Raw genomic sequence first — 13,739 nt, forward strand, 5'->3', positions numbered from 1 at the left:
CGCAGGCCAGCCCTATTCCAGCGGGCTGGGCGGAGCGTGGGCGAGATGCCCCCAGTTGCTGCAAGGGCTCGCGCCAGCGGGCGAGGGAAGCCGAAGCCGACGGCTGCTGCACAAGCAAGAAGGTGAGGGGGCCAAGTTCGAGAATTGGGGGCCGAGAGGACCGACCCGAGGGTGGGATGCTGCGTTCTGAGTCCCAGAGCTGCTCTGGGGGACTTGGCTCCAGGTTTTGTGCAGCTGTTGTGGGAATCTAGGCAGCAGGTCCTCCACCAAAGCCTGGGAGAGGTTCGGGGAACCTCTTTAGACGGGAGAGGAGGGGGAATGAAGGGGACGGCAGCCTGGGACCAGCGTATCTCTGGGGTTCAGGGAATCTCTAGGACCCTTGGCTGCACCTGTCCCAGGTCCTGAAGCCCTGCCCTGGAGACCCGAGCCCCCTACCCACGTATACACAGAGAGGTGTGCAGTTAAGTTACTCTGGCCCCAATTTCTTTCACACCATTTGAAGCCCTAGGGCCCCCAAGAATCCATCTCCACTCTACCCATGACTGGGCACTGGGGTAGATGACTCAGCTGAGAGCCGGAATGAGGGATGAATGCGAGGCTCTCATTGGCCTTATATAAATGGCTCCGACAGCCGACGATGGTGCCTGGACCGGGCCAAGGGTGGGAGAGGTGAGGTGCCCAAGGCCTGGAAGGGCAGGATGCTCAAATCAGGGCAGGAGTAGAAGTTCTAGGGGGGGCAGCGAGGGCAGCATTTACACCCTTGTCCCAATCCCTGTTCTCCATCCACAGGCTTGGAACACACTCCTGAGAAGCAACAGAGGTGGGGGGCCCCCAGTCACTGAGACCCCAGTCCCACACAGAAGGCTCATGGAGCCCGGAGCGTGCGGGGTCTTTTTCTGGAGGGCTAGCAGTTTCCTTCTGGACTTGTAGGGCGCCTCCCCAGACTAGCCGCAATGGCGCAGGGTTTTGCAGTGGGCTTCGACCCACTGGGCCTTGGAGACCTCAGCTCAGGCTCTCTGAGCTCCCTCTCCTCCCGCGGCCACCTGGGCAGCGACTCGGGCTCCGCAACGCGATACCTGCTGAAGAAGCAGCAGCGGCTGCTGAATGGGCCCCCCCGCGGAATCCGAGCCTCCTCGCCCATGGGCCGCGTCATCCTCATCAACTCCCCCATCGAAGGTGGGGGCGGGGCCCAGCTGAGACCGGCGATAAGGGTGGGGGGAATGGGGCAGAGGCGCTCAGGAGGAGGCGGCAGAGCCACTATGGGGGGAGGAACTGGAGAGATGGGAACCTTAGGGCTGTAGGGGTGGAAAGCCATACACACATCCTCATCATTCCTTTCCTTGTGTTCAGGGCAATGCTTAGGGCTACAGGATTGTAGAGAGGTCAGAAGTGGGAGAGTGGAGCCTGGAGGCTGGGACAGGTGCACGTGATATGCTAGCCCCCAAGTGAGCAAGGGAAGGTATCGAATTGGCTGCTCCATCCTGTGGACTCTACCTTTCTCCAACCCCTTTGTGTATGTCCTGGGACACGGGTACAGGAGCAGAAAGATATCCTCCATCAACCAGCCAGTTGTGTGACCAGCTCTGTGTTGGGCTGTGAGGAGTCAGTGCCCAGCTGGGGAGACAGAATTAAAGGTTTCAGTCTCAGGGGCACCTGGATGGCTCAGTCCCAAGAGCACGTGACTCCTGATCTCAGGACATGAGTTCAAGCCCCAAGGGTGTAGAGATTACTTAAAATAAGTAAATAATTTTTTTAAAAAGGTTTCATATGCTGAAGAAAGGAAAGGAGTAGCAAATATTCCAAAGAGGAGGGAGGAGAGGAGGGCTTGAGGGTCAGGAAGGGAGCCCCAGATCTGGGCCCTGAAGCAGGGGGCTACCCCATCCTATGCAGTTGCTCAATGCTGTTACATTGCGCACCTGTCCTATATCAACCCTGGTTAGGTCCTGCAGGGAATCTGGAGAAAAATGAGAATCAATCTTCACCTTCCAGAAATTTACAGTGTAGCAGAGCTTAGAGACAGAGCAATGAGAAAGGCTGGTGCTGCAGTGAAGGTATCCCAAGGCAAGGTTGGAAGTGGAAAGTAAGAGCACAGGGTGGGGGTGGGGGTGCAATTAGGAGACAGCCTGGCTGCAGTGACAGATGCGAGGCGACAAAGATCCAGTGAGCAAGGAAGGACCTTGAGCACCAGAGGGGGGGTGATGGGGTGCCCCCTGGGGCTGGGCTTTCTGTGGACCAGACACCATATGTATCTCCAGCTCCCCTTCTGTTTCTCAGCCAGCAAAACTTCCCTGGCTGGCTCCCAGGGTGGACTTTTCAGACCCTCTTCTCCCCTGTGACCCAGCTGGGCATCTCTGTTCCCCTACCCCAGCCATTGGGGCAGGGGTGGAACATGTTGCTCAGGGAGCAGGCTTTCCTGCACCAGTGGCCCAGCATGCTCACTCCCATCATCTATCATGCTGGGCCTCACCCCTAGGTGAGCAGCAGGGTACTGCTGAGAGTCACCACTGTCATTCAGGTCATGGAGCAGAAGTCCTCAGAGGAGCTAGGAGACATGGTAGGGGATAGGGAAGGCAATGGGGCATGGCCCTTTTAAGTCTCATTATATTAAAAGAACATATACTCCTCCTCACACACCCACATACACCATGCTCTGGCTATGATGTAACAGCTCTGTACACTCTCCCTCTAAAGACCCTCTTGCAGAAGTTCCAGGATTGCTCTCACCCCCTGCCTCACCCTAGAGCCCTGGTGCAGCTAGGAGAGCAGCATCTCCTAGCAATGGGGGGACTAAGGTCATGGCTTTAACCAGCCAGCCCCTATCCTGTCTGGGCTGGGAGCCTCTGAGCTCAGAATCTTACCCTCTGCCTGAGCATAAACATCTCCCCACTCATTGCATCCTGGAACCTCTCCCTTTTGTTACTATTTAGACCATTCCAGAGGCCTGAAGCTACTGATAAGGGAGACAACAGTGGGAAGGGAGAAACTGCTACCCACATCACCCCCATGCGTTCCCATCAGCTCCTCAAATTCAACTGATCCCAGAGAAAACACATTTTTTAATCCAAACCAGCCCTTTCTCCTCACTCTCCTTCATCCATTTATTCTTTTACTTATTCAAAAAATCCTTGGCAGATATCAAGTGCTGTGCAACATCCTGGAGATACACCAGCAGAAAAAGGATTACAAAATCCTTACCATGACAGTTTACTCTCTAGTGTAAATTACACTCTAGACAATAAATAATGAGAAAGGATGGTAAGAATCTCGGAAGTACTAGTTTGGATGGTACGATAGAGCAGTGGTTTGCAAACTTTGGAATATATCAGAATTGCCTGGGGAGCTTGTGAAAAGACAAGTTGCTGGGTCCCACACCCAGAGCTTCTTATTCAGTGTGTCTGCAGCAAAGCCCAAGAATACACATTTTTATATACTTTTTAGAAGATTTTAAGTAATCTCTATATGCAGTATGGGGCTCAAACTCACAACCGTGAAATCAAGAGTCATGTGCTCTACATCATCCCAGTGTCCTGGGATCAAGTCCCACATTGGGCTCCCTGCTCTGTGGGGAGCCTGCTTCTCCCTCTCTCTCTGCCTGTTGCTCCGCCTGCTTGTGAGCTTGCTCTCTCTCTGTCAAATAAATAAATAAAATCTTAAAAGAAAAAAAGAGTCACATGCTCTAATGATTGAGCCACTCAGGTACCCCAAGAATACACATTTTTAAAAATGATTTTATTTATTTATTTGAGAAAGAGAGAGAGAGACTGCAGGGGGAGGAGCAGAGGGAGAGGGACAAGCAAACTCCATGCTGAGCTCAGAGCCTGACTCAGGGCTCAATCCCAAGATCCCAAGATCATGACCTGAGCCAAAATCAAGAGTTGGATGCTTAACCAACTGAGCCACTCAGGTGCCCCAAGAATACACGTTGTTTTTAAGGTTTTATTCATGAGAGACACACAGAGAGAAGCAGAGACACAGGCAGAGGAAGAAGCAGGCTCCCTGCAGGGAGCCCAATGTGAGACTCGATCCCAGGACTCTGGGATCACAACCTGAGCCGAAGGCAGCCGCTCAACCACTGAGCCATCCAGGTGCCCCTGTTCCCCTCAGAATCTGTGAGATAGAAGGGGCCTCAGAGATCCTTCCACAACATCCCAGACAGAGATTTATCAAGTGCCAGCTTGTATGCCTCCAAAGATGGGAAACTCATTATCTCTCCTGGGAAACTCATTCCGTTGTCTGATGGCTAAAGGTTTTACAAAGTTTCTCCCTACTAAGTTGGCTCCATCTAACTCCACTATGTGGGCTTGAATCTGCCCTCCAGATTACACAGACAAAAGCCTCTAGTGCCTTTCTCAGAATAGCTCTTCAACTATGTGAATGAAGATAGAGCTAGCATATTCATTTCTGCTTATGATGAAGAGTCCAAACTTGCTCAACTCTGCCCCATAGAATGGAATCTTGAACCTCTTTTCTATCCATCTGACCCTCAGAGTGGCAAGGTTTTTAGGAATTTATCCTATCCCAGGCCTGTGGCATGAGAAGCTGAGTAAGCATTAGAAACACACACACACACACACACACACACACACACACACACACACCTCTATAGAATAAGGAAGGTGAACAGTATGTTCTAGTCTGGAGTCCTGTCCTGCCTGTTCTCATGCTCTCTCTGACCCATACTTTCAAAATCACCAGCAGAGAACTCAAAAATTGGCTGCCCTTAGGCCTTAGGGCCTTAGGCATCTGTGCTTAGCCTTTGCAGCCCCCAAATTGGGAAACCCAGTAGTCCTCTGTGCACAGAATGGATGTGGGAGTCATGCCTATGTCTCCCCCCACCACCACCACACACAGCCAACAGTGATGAAAGTGACATCATCCATGCAGTCCGGGTGGAGAAGAGTCCAGCAGGCAGACTAGGTTTCAGTGTGCGGGGCGGCTCTGAGCATGGCCTTGGCATCTTCGTCAGCAAGGTGGAGGAAGGGAGCAGTGCAGGTGAGCAGGGCCCCCAGGAGTGAGGTTCTGGCTTATGGTATGAGCCCCCACCTCCATGGGGTTCTGGAGTCCTGTTATCAGCAATGGCAGGAAAGTGTCCTCAGCTTTGGAGGGCCTGCTCCAATGGGGAAGTGGGGCCCCCTCCCAGGGTGGAGCAGGCTAATGGACAGGTCCCTCATCTAACAAAGAACACTCAGACCTCACTTGGGGATCCCCAATCTCATGGGAGAAGTTTTACCCTAGGGAGCCTTGTGTGGTGGGGGAAGCTTAGCTTCATCCTGGGGGGAACTTCTCCCAAGTGGCCAGTGCCAGCTGCCCGCCCTCCCTTGGCACAGAGCGGGCTGGCCTGTGCGTGGGGGACAAGATCACAGAAGTGAACGGGCTGAGCCTGGAGAGCACCACCATGGGCAGCGCTGTGAAAGTGCTGACAGGCAGCAGCCGCCTACACATGATGGTGAGGCGCATGGGCCGAGTGCCGGGCATCAAATTCTCCAAGGAGAAGACTACATGGTGAGAAGGCCCCAGCCCTGACCTTGCCCCATCCCAACCACCCTATCCACCCCATCCAGCCCATGGCTGAGGGTACAGGGCTCCGCATGAGATTTGGCTAGTATGGCTTCTGCTCTCCTGCCCCACACCCCCCACACCATGGGCACTGGAAACACAGGGATCCTTAGGCCCCACACTGGAATGAGACAAGGCCCTGTCTCTCCCCCTTGCCCTTCTCTCAACTCTACCCCAGATACCAGTGGCTGCTCCCACCGTGGCTCCTCCTGTGGGCCTAGGGATAGTAAAAGCACCATTCCCTCAGGGTTCTCGTGGGGATTCAAAATGGGTCCCAGCACAATGGAGCTGCTCCATAAAAAGAGGAGATTTGGGTGGTTTCCCAAATTTGTAAAGTCTACACCCCACTGAAGGTCTCAGGACTGGAGAGTCCCCCAAGGCAACCTCTCCTTTCCTGGGCAGTTGTCGAGGATGCTGAGAGGAGAGGGGAGGTGGGTGGTGGTGGATGGGGGGGTTCTGACTGAGGGCTCCTTGCTGTCTTCCCAGGGTGGACGTGGTGAATCGGCGGCTGGTAGTGGAGAAGTGCAGCTCGACACCATCTGACAGTGGCTCAGAGGATGGCATGCGGCGCATTGTCCACCTATACACCACGTCAGACGATTTCTGTCTGGGCTTCAACATCCGCGGGGGCAAGGAGTTTGGCCTGGGCATCTATGTGTCCAAGTGAGGGCTGGGGCGGGCCGTGCAATGGGGACAGGTCATGTCCCCTACATGTCCGAAGGCCAGGGGCAGGGTCTGGGGAGGGATGGGGGGCTCCAGGAGGAGGGTCAAGGAGTTCCACCAGGGCATCCCCATATCTAAGTGAAGAGTCTGGTCTAGAGTAAGGGAGGGCAGGCCAGGTGGCCTATCAGATCGCCTCCTGTCTGACCCCAGAGTGGATCATGGTGGGCTGGCCGAGGAGAATGGCATCAAAGTGGGGGACCAGGTCCTGGCGGCCAACGGTGTCAGGTTCGACGACATCAGCCACAGCCAGGCCGTGGAGGTGCTGAAGGGCCAAACGCACATCATGTTGACTATCAAGGTGGGCAGGACTGTGGGTGTCAGGGAGATGCCAGACTATAGGAAAGACTTCCCAGATCTCTCTAGTACTTAATGTCCATTGCCCTATAATTTGTATAAAATTTCCACAGCCATTTGAGAGAGCAGGCCTTGAGCTCATCCCTATTTTACGGAAGAAGAAACTGAGGCTCAGAGAGGCAGAGTAACTCGGGAAGCAGAGTCACTCAGCGGGCCAGTAGAGGGCCTGCTTCCAGTCCTGCTCCCCAGGCACCTAGGGCAGCACCCCTTTCTGTGAGTGGTGGGGGTCCAGGCTTGAAAGGAGAAAATGCAGAGGGGGGTGGGTGGTGGCAGCCATGGCTTTGGGTAGGACCTGGGCACAGGGCAAGGACTGCTGGGCCAAGGCCAGGGATCAGATTTCAAGGGAGGCACCTGCATTTATTATTCATGCGGGTCTCACACTTGCCTGGAGATCGGGTCCTTCTCACTCCAGCTGCAGAGGAGGTGATGGCCCCTGCTCAGCTCTCCTTCTCTTTCCAAGCCTTCACCCAGCACACCCTTCAGGGCCTCCTCTGCTGTCTCCCCAAGTCTCCTCCTTTGATTTCCCCTCCCACAGTCCTCCCCACATTCTGTTTCTCTCTTTCCTTCATCTCATGTGCTCCCAAACACTCCTCATTTCTCCCACTCGGCCCTTCATCATTCATATATTCAACATTTTTGAGTATGTACTATGTGGTGGCCACTATGCCAGGTACTGCAGCTGCAACGGTGAACAAGACAGACAAGGTCTCTGCTGGGGGGTGGGGCGGAGGAGTGTGGTACGGTGGAGGATGGGGGGAGACAGACTAGGTGTGTGCTGCTGACAAATGCTGTAGGAATTAATGGACAGATAGGAGGGGTAATTCCGGAAGGCCCTTTGAGTCAGGGGGTCAGGGCAGGTCTCTCTGGGGAGGTGACACCTGAAGAGGGAGAAGGAGCTAGCCAGAAGATGAGTGGAAGGAAGAGAATCCAGGCATAAGGAACAGCAAGTGCAAGGCCCTGAGGTATAGAGGCATGTTCAGAAATCAAGTGGCCCATTTTGTCTCGATCATGATGAACTTGGAAAGAGATGGGGATGAAAAGTTTACTCCTGTCCCATCACTCTCCCTTCTCACCCACTCTCCCTTCTCATCCTCCACCCTCCCCTCCTTACCTACTCCGCCTTCTCACCTACTCTCCTCACCCAACCCCTTCTCACCCACCCCCTTCTCACCCTCCCCTCCTTCTCACCCACCCTCCTTCTCACCTACTCCCCCATGCCCTCCTGTGCCCACCACGCTCTTCCCAGGAGACTGGCCGGTACCCCGCCTACAAAGAGATGGTTTCTGAGTACTGTTGGCTGGACCGATGTAAGTGGCTCAGGCCCCTGAGTTGGAGGGAAAGGGCTGAGGACTAAGGGTGGGTTGGAGTCTCTGAGGAATAACTGGGCAGGAGAAGCAAGACCTGCTTGGGACTTCCACACGGCCCAGAGCCATTCCCGGGCTCCCCTCTGAGAAGTGGCAGGTTGAGTTCTAGGCTCCCCTGGGCTCTGAAGAAGTGACTTGCCCTGGGTCTCTCAACAAGTCAGTGGCAGGACTGCTGAGCAGCCAGTTCCCCAGAGCCTGCACTACTAGCCTGGGCTGCCACCCGACACCCCCCTTCCCCTTGCCAGCCCAAGCCTGTCCGCAACGTGGCAGGGCCCTGAAGCCCACGGCCTGCCCCTGAGATGGCCCTGCCTTCCCCACTGCCCGCAGTGAGCCACGGGGTGCTGCAGCAGCTGTCCCCAGCCTCAGAGAGCAGCTCCAGCGTCTCCTCCTATGCCTCCAGCGCCCCCTACAGCTCGGTTGAGGGCTCGGGCTCTCTGCCCTCCGACCGCCTGGATGTGGGCCTTGGGCCTGAAGAGCCCGGTTGTCGGGGGCTGGGCTGGGGGAGGGCGGACACCGCCATGCAGACTGAGCCTGACGTGGGGAGCCGCGTGGAGACCTGGTGCAGCGTGAGGCCCACCGTCATCCTCAGGGACACGGCCATCCGCTCCGACGGACCCCGGCCCACCCGCCGCCTCAATTCTGCGCTCTCCGAGTCCCCAAAGACTGCTCTGCTGCTGGCCCTGAGCCGACCCCGGCCTCCCATCACGAGATCCCAGAGCCACCTGACCTTGTGGGGTACGTAAGCTCCCAGTCCAATCCCTGCCTCATGCCCAGTCCTGGGCTCCCCACCTCCCTTTGCTCTAGGACTTGACTCAGCCTCAGTTCCACCCCAGAATACACTCATACTCGGCTCTGGGCCCTGTTTTAAACTGGCCCCAAGTCCCAAACCCACCCTCAAATCCAATCCCAGCTCCTGTCAGCTATGGGTCCCAAAGCAGCCCTCATCCATCCCTGCCACCTTACACAAACATGCACATAGACACACATGTCCCAGCCCTCTTGGAGTGTCCTGGCAGAGCTGGAGCTGGGCCGAGAGAGGTGGAAAGTTGGGGAAGCAAGCCCACCTATCTCCATCCCCACCTCCCTACAAGGTTGTCAGGCCCGTCTGCCCCCAGTCCCTCCTCTCCATCCCTCTTCACACCCCTGGCCCTGGGCCTTCCCTTCTGCCCACCACTCCAGCCTCCGGGGTGCTCCCTCCTGCCTGCAGAGGAGAAGAAGCAGCGGAAGAAGGAGAAGTTGGGATCCTCTGGGGAAAAGGGGGCCCTACAGCGCTCCAAGACGCTGATGAACCTCTTCTTCAAGGGAGGGCGGCAGGGGCGGCTGACAGGGGATGCTCCGGGAGAGGCCTGGACGCTGGACGCTGGCAGTCTGGCCAAGCCCCGCCCTCACCTAGACCTGGAGAAAGGTAAGCCCTGGGCAGATGAGATAGAAAGGAGGTTCAGCCCACTTTGGCATCCAGCAGCTTTGTGTTTAAATCCCACACTGCCTATGCTTAGCTGGGAGTAACCCCTTGCCCCCATAAGCCTGTTTTCTCATAAGCAAAGTGAGAGTAACAACCTATATCTTTAGAAATAGTGAGGAATAGATGAATGGGCGTATGTAAATCACTTAAGGACATTGGCATACAGAAGGTACTCAGAAAATGTAGTAGTCATTGTTAAACTGTCTCATCTCCCCACTTTACAGAAAGGAAAACTGATAGAGCTATAACCTAACTAGGGATTTGAAGGGCTTGGGTCAGATCTCTATGCTCCTGGTGTTAGGACACTTCTCTCTGGGAATATTTGGCTTCACTTCTCCTGGCCCACAGGCCCCGCCCAGTTCTAGAACCATCCTTGAGCCAGGCCATTTCTAGATCAGGGTTCAAGCAGAAGGGCCAGGACAGGCTTCGCTTAGGTCAGGGGCCTCCAGGGACCCTCAGAGAGGCCTCTCATCTCTTAAGTGAGGCTCTGAGACTGGACCAAATGTGGATGAGTTAAGACTCTCGGGGTTGCATGTGGCAGAAACCCAACTCCAATTAGGTTTAAAAAGCACTCCTTGGCTCAGCTACTGATTTAAGTGGGTCTGAAAGGTTTAAACAATCTCATCAGACATCTGCCCCCTTTATCTTTGGTTCCATTTTCTTCTAGGTTGGCTTTATTATCATGCAGCTTTGGCCCACTCCAAGGTCAGATGGCCACTGTCGCTTAGCAACCCAGGGGCAGGGGTTCTTCTTAGAGTTCCAGCTAAAGTCCTAGGCTCTTGTTGGCCCAGCTGGCATCACATGCCCAACAGATGGCTGTGCTTTCATGGGCCAGCCTGGGACATGTGCCCACCCCAGAGTACATGCACTGAGAATGGAGGTCCCCAGGTGAAACCGAGGTGCTGTTTGCAGAGGGAGAGTGGATGTTAGCTGGCAAAAACAACCAGAGGATGAGCAGCTAGACTCTGCCCCTTCGGGGGGCCTCAAGCGAGAGTCCCCTGGAAGAGACAATCTCTTCAGATTAAGCTGGACCAGCTCCACTTCCTCAACCCATCTCTTTTTCCACAGCCCCCACGGCCCTGCTCTCACCTGATTCTCCTCCTATCCCTCTGGCCACTCCTCTCTCTCCTTCAAAGGTTCCTCTTTTTTGTTCTGTCCCCTGAAGGTAGGTGCTCCCCCAAGCTTCTTCCTTGGGGATCTTCCCTCCATACATTTGCTTCTGAATGAATCTCCACAAGCAGAACTCAGACTGCACCCTCTCTTGACCCAAAACCTTCCCTAACTCCCCACTATCTAGGAATGAGGGCCCTAGTTGAGCGTGGCCCCCAAGACCTACACAGCCTAGCCTCTTGCCTCCTGATTCCACCTCCTTCCAGCCTGGCCTCTTCATTCCACCCAATGATCCAGCCATCCCTGAGCCCTCCAAGCCCCATGTTCAGATTGGGAGTCAGAGCTCACAGCTGAGCTTTTCTTCTTCATAGCAGGAGCAGTGGGGCCTGTACAGAAGTTTGTCACCTGGAGACTGAGACGAGGTAATTCATGCATCCCTTTACCGAGGCCTGGTTGACAGTAGAGCTGCAGATGGGGTGCATGTTGGGGGCAGCTAAGGGGCTTTGGGGTCATGCATGGGGGATTGGGTGCATACTGGGGGCAGCTGAAAGAATTGGACCAAGCTTACCTGGAAAGACAGGGCTGCAGAGAGATATTGGGGTACACTTTTGAGGACTGGGGAATTTAATGGGACTCCCAAAGGCAGATGTTGGGGAGGTAAGGGAACCCATGCCAGAACTCCACTGAGTACTATAACAGTGAATGTTTGGGGTGCCGGGTGCACTAGACTAGGACACCATGAGGGAATAAAGTAGTATAGGAATCTGTGTTTGGGGCTGAAGAATCTGGATTGGAGCTCTCTTCTTGGGCAGAGTGCTGGAGGACACCGTGCTGGGGAGGTTCTGGGCTAGGCTGGGATTTTGCCGGTGGCATCTAGGCCACTTGGCTGACATGTTCTGTGGTCTGACCCCAGTGAGAGAAGCCCCCACCTCCCCTGATAGCTCCTGGCTCCATCATACATCTTTGCTCCTTCCCTGTAGAGCAGGAGAAGGGTCGGGCCCTGCTCTCTGCCAGATCTGGGAGCCCCTCCCGCCAGCTGCCTGAGGTGGATGAGCAGGTGCAAGCCTGGGAAAGCCGAAGGCCCCTTATTCAGGACCTGGCCCGACGATTGCTGACTGACGACGAGGTTCTGGCGGTCACCCGCCACTGCTCCCGGGTGAGCTTCCAGCCTGCCCCTGACTCCAGCACATGGTCACCCCATCCTACCCAGCCCCTCATTTGTTTAGGCCACTGTCATTGGTCAGTACCTGGGCTTGATTCCAAGAGGCCAGTGGTCAGTAAAAGCAAAAATCACTCCTGTCACACACACACACACACTGAGCTCACAGACAGGAAGTGAAGCTACAATAACTAGAACCTAAACACCCAAGTGACAAATCATGTGAAGTACTACGAAAGAAAAGAACATGAGAAAATAATCCGAAAGGTACAAATTAGGTGGTATGGTCTAGGAGGGCCTCCTTGAGGAGGTTATATCTCAGCTAAGGAGAGAAGGAGTGGACAGGTGATGAGTGGGGGTCTGTGAGTCTCTGCAATCCCTGCCTTCGTTGTCCACTAAAACCCAGGCTTCTCCCTGACCTGACCCCTTGTCTCCTTCTGCACCTGGGTCAGCCGGCCTCATGGCAGGCCCCCTCCTCTGTTATCCCTTGTCACCCCCACACACCCCAGTTCTCCCTCAACATCTGCACTGTTGTTCTGTTCCCTTCTACTTCAAACAAGAAGTAGGGCTCCAGGACGGGGGTGCAAGTTAGATGTGAAGAAGTCCTTGTGACCTGAATGCTGGGGAGGCTGCGGGAGGCACAGGTCATCCCTTCCCAGGGGATCAGAAGGCCCTCCACTGTCCTCCTGCCTCCAAGCCCCCAGGTTTCCTGTGCTGGACTCCCCATGAGGTGCCAGCATCAGTGACGTGTGAGCTTGTGCACAAGGACAAGCTGAGGGCTTCCAGGAAGTAGTTTGTGAATCCCCCCCCACTCCCACAGCCTGGTCAGGGTGGGGCTGTTGTTGTCTGTGTGATGTGTACGTGTGTGTGTGTGGAGTACCTACGTGTGTATCAACTTAACTGTGTGACCCTTCTATGTGTGAGGTGTGTGTCTAGCTAAGGCATGTATGTATCACCTGGATACTGAGGCACAGTAATTCTTGCGTTCCTTCACTGAGGCCTGGTGGGCAGCAGGGCTGCAGATGGGGTGTATGTTGGGGGCAGCTAAGAGCCTTTGGGCTACACTCTTCATCGTGCTCAACTCTCCAAGTAGGGTCCAGAGCACCAGCCTCTGTGAACTTGCAAATCTGGGATCTGGCCATTAGGTGGTGCACTGTGTCCGTTTCTTTGTTCCACTCCTTTTGCATTATTCCTCTGTTCCTCCCGCCCTGTCCCCGAGCCAGGACCACCTCTCACTACACCCCTCAAAGCACCTACATACCGCCCAAACCTGACCCACACCTCACCCACACCAAGAGGCCAGACTGGTGTGGAGCTCTGGCCGGAATGATCAGTAAATCTCCCCCGTGATTCAGATGTGCAGCCTCAAACTCCTGGCCTCCCTTCTCCCTCCTCCCCTGGGCTCTCATCATCATCTCACCAGACCAGGCTCTCTCATCATCATCTCACCAGACCAAGCCACCTCTCAGATCACTTTACACTCCCCAAGCCCCCTCACAACCTCTTATCTTTGGCGGAAGCGAGTATAAGTTTTTTATGCTCATACTCAAGGGCTTCCCTGATTTGACTCCCCAACCACTAACGTCCTCTGTCCCATGGTCACCACATCACCCTATCGTCATCTTCTGCTGGTCATGGCCTAGGGTTATGTGGGTAATGGACTTCACAGCTCTAGGCACCACTCACACAGTAGTCCCAACCCATGTAGCCTACGTGGAGCTCCTTCATTTTTTTTTTTAAGATTTTAATTATTTATTCATGAGAGACACACACAGAGAGAGGCAGAGACACAGGCAGAGGGAGAAGCAGGCTCTACGCAGGGAGCCCGATGTGGGACTCCATCCCAGGACTCCGGGATCAAGCCCTGAGCCAGAGGCAGACGCTCAACTGCTGAGCCACCCAGGCACCCCATGGAGGCCCTTCTTGTACCCCACAGTCAAGCTGAACTTCTGTCTATCCATTATTCCACCTCACCCTCGGAGCAGTTTCCTCCCAATGTTCCTGAGGTTCT

The 13,739-nt window shown here is 54.8% G+C and overlaps 1 protein-coding gene across 20 annotated transcripts in view; it reads left to right on the forward strand.

The window, feature by feature from the left end:
* The window catches only part of PDZD7 (PDZ domain containing 7), an 18,638-nt gene continuing 4,899 nt past the window's right edge, over positions 1–13,739 (forward strand). For 3 of the 20 annotated variants that reach the window (XR_012020705.1, XM_072805642.1, XM_072805643.1), the window contains exons 1-11: positions 1–122; positions 790–1,176; positions 4,852–4,992; positions 5,328–5,502; positions 6,043–6,219; positions 6,430–6,577; positions 7,880–7,940; positions 8,325–8,732; positions 9,205–9,402; positions 10,941–10,991; positions 11,550–11,725. Coding sequence is in view for 10 of the 20 variants with exons in the window: in XM_072805642.1 (XP_072661743.1) it covers positions 954–1,176; positions 4,852–4,992; positions 5,328–5,502; positions 6,043–6,219; positions 6,430–6,577; positions 7,880–7,940; positions 8,325–8,732; positions 9,205–9,402; positions 10,941–10,991; positions 11,550–11,725 (1,758 nt within the window). In the remaining 10 variants the exon portion in view is untranslated. Of the gene's footprint in view, positions 123–789; positions 1,177–4,851; positions 4,993–5,327; positions 5,503–6,042; positions 6,220–6,429; positions 6,578–7,879; positions 7,941–8,324; positions 8,733–9,176; positions 9,403–10,527; positions 10,625–10,940; positions 10,992–11,549; positions 11,726–13,739 lie in introns of those variants that run through there. The other 17 variants (XR_012020707.1, XR_012020706.1, XM_072805645.1 and 14 more) reach the window with 14 other exon arrangements.

The sequence above is a fragment of the Canis lupus genome, chromosome 29 (assembly GCF_048164855.1).
Source record: "Canis lupus baileyi chromosome 29, mCanLup2.hap1, whole genome shotgun sequence".
NCBI classification, from domain to species: Eukaryota; Metazoa; Chordata; class Mammalia; order Carnivora; family Canidae; genus Canis; species Canis lupus.